General features: G+C 51.5%; 1 protein-coding gene and 1 pseudogene across 1 annotated transcript; one reads left to right on the top strand and one right to left on the bottom strand.

The window, feature by feature from the left end:
- The first annotated feature begins 555 nt into the window (after positions 1–555).
- On the top strand, positions 556–3354 carry LOC132240220 (protein FAM209-like). Its single transcript, XM_059707526.1, has 2 exons — positions 556–1325; positions 2420–3354. The coding sequence occupies exons 1-2, from the start codon at positions 885–887 to the stop codon at positions 2681–2683; spliced, it is 705 nt and encodes a 234-aa protein (XP_059563509.1). The 5' UTR covers positions 556–884; the 3' UTR covers positions 2684–3354.
- Positions 3355–9104: 5750 nt separating this feature from the next.
- The window catches only part of LOC132240138 (cofilin-1-like), a 45313-nt pseudogene continuing 45081 nt past the window's right edge, over positions 9105–9336 (bottom strand).

Raw genomic sequence — 9336 nt, 5'->3', positions numbered from 1 at the left:
AATGGCTTTCCTGTTTCGTGTCATTCACTGGCCAGCGAGCCCCAGCTATACTCCACGCGTCGGCCTCACTGCCTTCAGGCTGTGTGCTCACCTCGGCCCTCGCCCGTCAGGTGCCAGTTCCCTCCTGATCAGCCTTCAAACTCGACCCAAATGCCTTTTTCAGGAAAGCCTTCCTGTGTCACCTGACCCTGCTCTATTCAACACTCCCTGCTCCAATCGCCGTTTAATAAATTACACCCTTATTCGCCCAAGGTCTGCACCCAGGTGAAAGCAGTGAGTGAGGCGGTGGTGACTGGCGGGTGCTGGAGAGAGTGTGACCACCTAGAAGGCATTCCTACTGGGACCATGTTTTCAGATCTAACATGTTTTCAAAAGGAGCCAGAAATCCAAGTTTTAAAAAGACCCTCCCCCCAACCCCAACATTAAATCCTGCAAATAATTATTTTTAGAAACAATGTAAGCCAATGGTTCCTAACGTTTAATTTTTGTTTTAGTCCTCACCTGAGGATATGTTTTTATTGAGAGAGAGAGAGAAACATCAATGTGTGACAGAAACATCCATCAGTTGCCTCCCGTACGCACCCTGACTGGGGCTCGAACCCACAACCTAGGTATGTGCCCTGACCAGGAATTGAACCCACAACCTTTGGTTACGGGACGACCTCCAACCACTGAGGCTCTGGCCAGGGTGCCTCTGGTTTAATGTCTTTCTCACTGGGCTCAGCTCCACAGGGCACATGCCCCGCATGTGTCACAGCATCTGAACTCAACAAACGAAACACAAAGGCAGGCAGGCCTCGGCCAACACAGCACCAGGGCGTCAGAAAGGCTAGCAAGGACATGGCAAGCACCATCCACCCTCTCTTGTGGACGGCCTGCTCGGAATGCCTCCAGCCCCCTACATCCTCCTTCCGGGCCCTGGCCTCACTGGCCTCCCTGCCGCCATCACAATGGCCAGAGCCGCTCCTGGCCGGGGCCTCTGTGACATCAACCCGGCTCAGCCCCAGCACTTAGAGTCCAGGTGCGAGGGCAGGCAGACCCACCATGAGCAGCCTCCTCCCCCAGCCCTGCTCACCATGCGGACCCTGAAATGGACCCTGTTCCTGCCCATATGCCTATCTTGCGGCTACGCCTTTATGTTTTCTTCTCTGAGGGAGAATGTCAAAGCACCGCCCGGGAAGGTGCCTTGCGGAGGGCACTTCCGAATTAGGCAGAACCTACCAGAGCACGCCCCAGGCTGGCTCGTCAGCAAGTGGCTCTGGTTCTTTTTTATTGTTATACTGTATCTAATTCTCAAGTTTCGAAGAGACCGTGAGAAGATGAAGGTAAGGACGGCTCCATGCTTTATCCCAGGTTGCTGCCCCCTCAGAAATCTCCGACTCCGAGACATGGGGGTGGTCCAGGCAGGACAGTAGAGTAGAAGGGATTTTAATGCAAAGTAACCACCGTGGTCCTGGGAGACGCTGGCCAGTCCTTTCCTGATGGAGCCCAGACCCACCACGGCTGGGACTACATTGGAAACCAGCTTCTGGTTACTGGTTGAAGGAAACCTTGCCTTGGTATTTAGCCTGTTCAATGAGTTTGTTCAATGAGGATAGATTCAAGAACTTGGTGTGTTTGGGGTCGAAATTATTCACAGAGCCAGATTCGCTGCCCGAGGTTTAATTTCCCTAGCGGTTGACTTCTTACAAGTTGCTGAGTTGAATGCAGTTGATAGCATTATCCCCAGTAGAGAACTTTGTAAAGGGATAGAGATGTGAAAAGGTGATAGCCCCTGCCTGCAGCAGCCAATCATCTCCATGATGGGGAACGAGACAGAAAATGGCAGCTTATTCTCTACCAGACGGACCCCCACACCTCCCTGGGCTGTGTCCAAACCGACCAGAGGGGCTGGCAGGCCTCTCTGTAGAGGCCCAGACACTAGATGTTTTCAGCGTTGCAGTGAGTGACTCAACTCGGCCACTGTAGTCTGAAAGCAGCCCTAGAGCAGTGGTCGGCAAGCTCATTGGTCAACAGAGCCAAATATCAACAGTACAACAATTGAAATTTCTTTTGAGAGCCAAATTTTTTTTAACTTAAACTATATAGGTAGGTACATTGTTATTAACTTAATTAGGGTACTCCTAAGGCTTAGGAAGAGCCACACTCAAGGGGCCAAAGAGCCTCATGTGGCTCGTGAGCCGCAGTTTGCCGACCACGGGGCTAGACAGTATGTGTGTGAATGAGCAGGGCTGTGTTCCAATAAAACTTTATTTACGATAACAGATGGTGGGCCACATTGGCCCTTGGGCAGTAGTTTGCCAGTCTCTGGACTAGAGCAACGCTAGGACCTTCTGTTACGTGGGCCCACGTCTCCTGGACCTGTGTCCAAGTCCCCAAAGCCGACGGTGTTATTCACCCCGCACATCTTTGTTGACAGGAAAAGACCCCTCCTAGCCCTCGAGGCTCTTTGGTTCGTGCTGCACCGAAGAAGAACCAGTGTGCTGACCCCAGCAAAGACTACGCACTGCACACCTTAAACCAGCTCGAGATGGACCTCGTGCAGTTCATGTCCAAGGTGCGGAATCTGAAAGTCGCCGTGGCAACTGCCGGTGACTACAAGGGGCAGAACTTTGAGGGGCCTGCAGACCCACATAACAATGTTACCATCTACGAAATATGGGGCGAAGAAGACTACGAATAACTGGATTTGTGTGTCAAAGTAGGACAGGAAAGTCGAGGGTAGACACACCACATGCAAACTAATAAAACAGTTCTGAAGAAAAATCTCAAATCTGAGATGTTTTCCCCTCTTCGCTTAAACCTGAAAAAATAAATGTGAGGCCAGTAGCCGTGGGCGTGGCCATGAAGTTTTGTTTTTTGGCCTTTCTTGCTTCCTCCAGGGTTGTGGTGGTGAGACGCTTGGCCAAGGGGCCAGGGCCGGAGAACAAGGTTTAGGAAATTTGGGGTGTTAATATCATTTCCATACTTGCTGTCTTTATATTAGCTATTTGTGCAAATGATGGAACTGATTATCTTATAATTGATGACATTATAAAGGACAACTCTAATGATGGGTGTAATAAAATGATTGAATTAGGGGTGTGTGTGTGTGTGTGTGTGTGTGTGTGTGTGTGTGTGTGTGTGTGTGGCGGATGATGGTTTCTAGAATCATTTGATTTTCTTACCCCCAAAAGTCTTATTCATTTTAGCTCATGAAGCATTGACTGTCTTCTACCAATTAGCAGTTACATATGTCCAATTGAATTAAGAAAATGGAGAATTGATTCATACTAACCAGGGCTCTGTCAATTGCTATGAATGTTCTTTATAGTACCTATTAAAATATGGATGCTTTGGCATGTTACTGTGGCTAATGGGAAGTACATGTGCTTAATACAGCTGTTAAGTTGGCTTATGACCCCTTCTGCAGGCCACCCTGACTGTTTATAGATGCGCCGTGCAGGGCCAGAGGAGCAGCTGAGGACTCAGGGCAATTCCCTTCCTTCCACCTTCCTTCCCACTACAGAAGGCTAAGTCCCGCCCTGGCTGGTGTGGCTTGGTCGGGCGTCCTCCCATGCACCCAAAGGTCCCCAGGTCCGTTCCTGGTCAGGGCATGTTCCCAGGTTGTGGGTTTGGTCCCTGGTTGGCAGCCATTTAAAGGCGTTTCTCTCTCATCAATGTTTTTCTCTCTCTCTCCCCGTCTCTCTTCCTCTCTCTCTCTAATAATCAATAAAAACATATTTTACCCCCAAAAAAGTTTATTCCCACTGTTTGAACAATGTCTTCAGCATCTGTCCCACGTGAGTGTAGGAGCTAGGCCTCTAATGAAAGCTGCCTGTCTGCTCCCTCGTGTCAATGTTACTCGTCTTTGAAAAGTGGTCCCTGAACACCTGACCTCGATTACAGGATAGGGGAGAACGGAAGGAGCAGAGATTATTTCTGGGTTCTTACTGTTTTCAAGCGAATGAGACTCCTGTGAGTTATTTTCACAGGGCACTCTGAAGAAACTCAGATAAGCACACAATACTTTGGTTTTAGCCTGTGAATTCAACACGGGACAGATTTTAGATTAGAATAGAGACCATCTAAAAAGCCAGTGGTGCCCGGCTGGCGTGGCTCAGTGGTTAAGCGTCGGCCTGTAAACCAGGAGGTCCCGGTTCGATTCCCGTCAGGGCACATGCCTGGGTTGCAGGCTCAATCCCCAGTGTGGGGCATGCAGGAGGCAGCTGATCAATGATTCTCTCTCATCATTGATGTTCCTATGTCTCTCCCTCTCCCTTCCTCCCTGAAATCAATAAAAATATTTTTTAATAAAAAATAATAAGAATTAAAAGCCAGTGGTCACCAAAAAAGCATGGCTCACAGGCCAAAGCCAGCCTGCGGGTTGCTTTTTTAGGGCCTTGAAGATAAAAATGGTTTTTATAGTTTTTAATGGTTGGGGGGAAAAAATTAAAGAATGAGTAATATTTCAGGATATGAAATTCAAATTTGAGTGGTCATAAGCACACGCCACTCCCATCATCCACATATCACCCGTGCTGCTTTTGCACTAAGTGCTGGATTCAATTATTGCACAGAAATCGCATGACCCGGAAGCTGAAAATATTTACTAACCAGCCCTTTACAGGAGAAGCGTGCCACCCCCTTGCACATGCTACCCTCATGTATTATGTTCGCAACCAGGAAAAGCACCGGCCTGCAGACTGAAGGGTCCTGGGTTCGATTCTGGACTAGGGCTCATACCTCAGTTGCTGGCTTGATCCCCAGCCCCGGTGGGGGCACATGCAGGAGGCAACCAATCGATGTGTCTCTTTCTCTCTCTGTCTCTCCCCCTCCCTCCCGCTCCCTCTAAACATCAGTGGGAAATGCCCTCGGGTGAGGAGTGACAGAGTGACCCCACGCTCTCTAGCCTAATACTCCGCTCTGCAGGACACGCTCCGCCTGGGAGTCCTGCCCTCAGCCCAGCCAGTGTCACGCGATGTTTTCACACAAAAATGCATGAGAGGAGATTCAGGAGCTAGAGCGCCACAAAGCTCCCACTGCTGCTGTTAGAGCATAAATGCAACTCCGAATGCCCCATGCTCCTGGTTCCAGCGGTCACTGCAGTGGCCATGCGGACGTGTCCCCGAGGGGCTCACTCAGGCAGTTGGCAGAATGCTTCCTCGCGCTGTAGGGTCACGGAGTCCCGCTTCTCCATCACCTCCGCCACGCTCTGCTCAGGGGGGGGGGGGGGGGCACCCCAGGGCGAGACCCCAGGGCCTGAGGATGGAAACCCGAGGCAGACCCAGCTGGAGAGACGAAGGGGATGGGGCTTCATGGGGACCCTACCGAAGCAGCATGGAGGATGGTGACACATACCTGGGTGAGGGTGGGGGCAAACTTCTCAGATGGCCCCAGGGCCACAGGCCTTGTCTGTCTCTCCCCTGAGTGTGGGCAGCTGCTGTGACTGAAGGGATGGCCACTCGAGTGATTACATTGCATTACAAGGGGCTCCCTCGGGGCCAAGACACCCTCCTGGTGGCTGGGAAGAAGCAGATGCCACTTTTGAGGGGGAGAGTCACAGGGCAAGGACGTGAGGGCCACCTCTGGGACCTGAGAGTGGTCTCCAGTCAGCATCTAGAAAAACCAGGCACCCACCCTGTGAAGGAAAACCCCTATTCTGTAAAACTACTGTTTGGAATTCCCTGCTCCTCTTTGGACGGCCTCTTATTCTGAAAAAGTAACTTTGCTTTCTAGCCTGCTTGAATAGTGAGGGGGATAAACTTAGCTGTCTGACCTTGTAGGCCTGAGACTAGATACATCCAATGCCATGCCAGGTGCATTTTTTTAATTGGATAGAACTGTATAGTTTTCAAGGCCGCCGCCAGCAAGCACACAAAGGGCTGGCTCTTCTATAAAAAGGGAAGTTCTGCTTGTAGCTGTGCTTAGATTTTGGATTCATTTCCCTGAGCCCGCCGCGGTGAATAAAGTGTAACTCCAAACTCTCAGAGCACTGTCTGGTTCTGGTCCGGTTTTTTCTGTAACACCCAAACCAGTGGCCTGGAGGAGGCCCCAGGAGGTGGGCCCAGCCCCAGCTGACCCCTGGATTCACCCTGACCTGCTTGTCTCCTGACCCACAGGAACTGAGACCGTAAGTGGGTGTCATTTCAGCCACTGAGTTTGTGGTATTTATTACACAGCAATAGAAATGGGTGCAGCATGCTGACACGTCCCCCCCCTTCCTCCCCCTGCCCCCCTGCCACACACACACAGCCTGCCCACCGCTGTCCCCAGGCCAGGGCCACGCCCATCCCCCTCTGCCCTGGTCTCCGGGTCTCAGGCCAGGAGGTGGGACCACAGGGTGGGCGGCCTTGAATCAAGGGGAGCGCCAGTTCCTTCCAACCAGAGCTCCCAGGCCGCTGGCTCTGCGACCACGCCTCCCCTCCCGTGGTTACTAGGCCCACGTCATTTATTTCACTTTTTATTCTGGAATAATTAGAGTCATGCAAAGTGGCAAACATAGTACACTTCTGCTTCCCATGGTTTTAGACGATCCGGAGCCGTGTAAAAACACCGAATGGAAAACTCCAGAAATGAACAAGTCGCTAATTTTAAGTTGCGGCTGCTCTGAGCAGCTGTGATGAAGTCGCGCGATGTCCGCGTGACTCGTCCTGTGCCCCGTCCTGTGCCCCGTGTCCACGCTGTGGTCACCTCCGCGTCAGCCACACGGCCGCCACCTGGGTGTCAGGCCCACTGTGGGGCTTGGAGGTGCCCGGGTTCGTCACCCTCGTTTTACTTGCTAACGGCCCCAAAGATGCCACAGAGAAGCCGGGAAGAGCTGCTCTCAGTGAAAAGAGGAAAGTTCTCGACCTAATGAGGAGAAACCTCGCAGGCTGAGGTTGCTAAGCTCTACGCCAGAACGGACCTCTAGCCCTGAGACTGTGACGGACAAAGGAACCAGCGCTGGTGTTGCTGTCGCACCTCAAACCACAAACACCTCTCCCCACGTGGGCATGTTATCATCTCACCAAGAAGCAGGGTGAGCACAGGGCAGTAGATACAGGGAGAGAGAGAGAGATATCTCAATGGACTCATCGCAGTGAATTGTGATAATTGCTGTATTTTCTTAGCAGAGGCTCTATTTTGTAGCCTCTGTGACTAATTTATAAATTAAACTTCATCACAGGTCCTATGGATGGGAAAAGGACCGTACGCATAGGGTTCGGCACTATCCATGGTGTCAGACATCCACGGGTTTCTGGTCACATTGTCCACAGGTAAGGGGCTAAGACAGAGAGAACCTCCTTGTACCCTCCCCCACTTCCCCCAATTCCCCCAGTTCCCCCAGTTCCACCAGTTCCCCCAATTCTCCAGTTCCCCCAATTCCCCCCAGTTCCTCCCAGTTCCCCCTGTTGCCCCCGTTCCCCCAATTCCCCCAGTTCCCCTAGTTCAGTGTTTGGAAAACTGGTTCGCGAGCCACATGCGGCTCTTTGGCCCCTTGAGTGTGGCTCTTCCACAGAATACCACATGCGGGTGCACGTACAGTGCGATTGAAACTTCGTGGCCCACGCGCAGAAGTTGGATTTCAGTCTGGGTGAGTCTATTTTGAAGAAGTGGCGTTAGAAGACGTGGGGGGTGTCGGTTGGTCGGGCGACGGGGATATCAGCGCAGTGGGGCCTCGGGATACACAGCGCGGGGGAGGTACAATGTTTTGAGGTACGTTCGCTGAGGTCAACCCCTTCCAAGTCTCCCATCCACACTCCTCTATCTGAAACAAGTATACAAGACGAGTGTGGATGGGAGAGTTGGAAGGGGTCGACCTCAGCGAATGTACCTCAATCAGATTGAGGACGTTTTTAGCAAAGGCCAGCTTAGGAGTACCCTAATTAAGTTAATAGCAATGTACCTACCTATATAGCTTAAGTTTAAAAAATTTGGCTCTCAAAAGACATTTCAATCCGTGTACTGTTGATATTTGGCTCTGCTGACTAATGAGTTTGCTGACCACTGCTCTAGTTCCCCCAGTTCCCCCCAGTTCCCCCAACTCCCCCAGTTTCCCCACTTCCCCCAGTTCCTCCAGGGGTCACACCTTACATAGCTGCCGCTCCCAGTAATTTTTTTTAGATTTTGGATTCGTGGCCAACGTTTCACAATGAGATTCACGGGCTGGGAAGGGGAACCAAGAGTGGATGGAGGCAGATGTGGCCCCTTTTCCAGGGAAACCGAGGGCCGGCTCCCTCCTCAGAGCTGGCCGCCAACCTCCCGCGGTACCTCTCTGCCCCCTCTCCATGCACGAATTCATGCACCTGGCCTTTAGTAATGAGTATAACCTTGTGCATAAGAATTTTTGTGTGGTCAGTGTTATTCTCAGGGCAGAGGCCTAGAGGTGGGATTCCTAGGTGGAAAGGCACGTGCACATGTACTTTTGTTAGTGTTGCCACACTTCAAAGGGCTACACCAATTTGCATTCTCACCAGGGAACCAAAACAGATCTTCAAACCCATGTGTGGAGAGATGGCGGGATACATCTATCTTAAAAGGTGTGGCTTGCAGTGACCAGAGATTGCCACTAGGTGGCAGGCACAGCCCATCACAAAGAACAATGAGTTTTTAAAAAGATTTTGCTTCAGGGGCCCTTGAGAAAAATAAGGTGGCAGTTGAAGTTATAGAATCTGCGACACATAATCATTTTGTGTTGAATGAGAGTCGTGATCCTGCCTTCTTAAGAGTTTCCCTTTCACAGTGCTGCGGCCTTCCTCAGAGTGAGTGCAGTCCCACATGTTACTCTGGACATAAAGAATTACATGTGCCCTGGCTGGTGGCTCAGTTGTTAATTCACCAAAAGGTCACTGGTTTGATTCCTGGTCAGGGCACGTGCACAGGCTGTAGGTTCGTTTCCTGGTCCTGGTGTGTGCAGAAGGTAAACGTCGATGTTTCTCTCTCACATCAATGTCTCTCTCTCTCTCTCTCTCTCTCTCTCTCTCTCTCTCTCTCCTTTCTTTTCTCTCTTAAAAAAATCAATAAAAATTGTTTTTAAATTAGCTGTAGCTCCATTTTGAAAACCTATAAAAAGGAAATCGGATGAGAAAGAAGGGGCCGTGGCGGGGGGGGGGGGGGGTGGAGAGGACTGGGGCGGAGGCAGGCTACTCCTCGGGCATCTCCGTGCCATCACAGGCGCCCAGGGTGACCTGCCCGAAGGTGGCAGCGACCTGGCCATGCGCGGAGGTGGGTGAATGGGAGGGGGATTTGGGAGGCAGCAAATGAGAGACTCAGCTTCCTGAGGGCAGGGCCAGGGCCGTGTCCCCCACCACAGCCAGCCCCATTATCACCTCGCGCCCCTCTCCCTCTCACGCTTCCTGCACCCCCTCCTTCAAC

Source organism: Myotis daubentonii, chromosome 8 (genome assembly GCF_963259705.1).
Source record: "Myotis daubentonii chromosome 8, mMyoDau2.1, whole genome shotgun sequence".
Taxonomy (NCBI): Eukaryota; Metazoa; Chordata; class Mammalia; order Chiroptera; family Vespertilionidae; genus Myotis; species Myotis daubentonii.
This window is presented reverse-complemented; position numbering and strand designations above follow the sequence as displayed.

What these genes read in the sequence shown, in the direction of transcription:
- LOC132240220 (XM_059707526.1), top strand. Translation starts at nt 885, where the DNA reads ATGCCTCCAGCCCCCTACATCCTCCTTCCGGGCCCTGGCCTCACTGGC. An exon ending in GAGACCGTGAGAAGATGAAG is followed by an intron (nt 1,326 to 2,419) that starts GTAAGGACGGCT and finishes CTTTGTTGACAG; the next exon opens with GAAAAGACCCCTCCTAGCCC.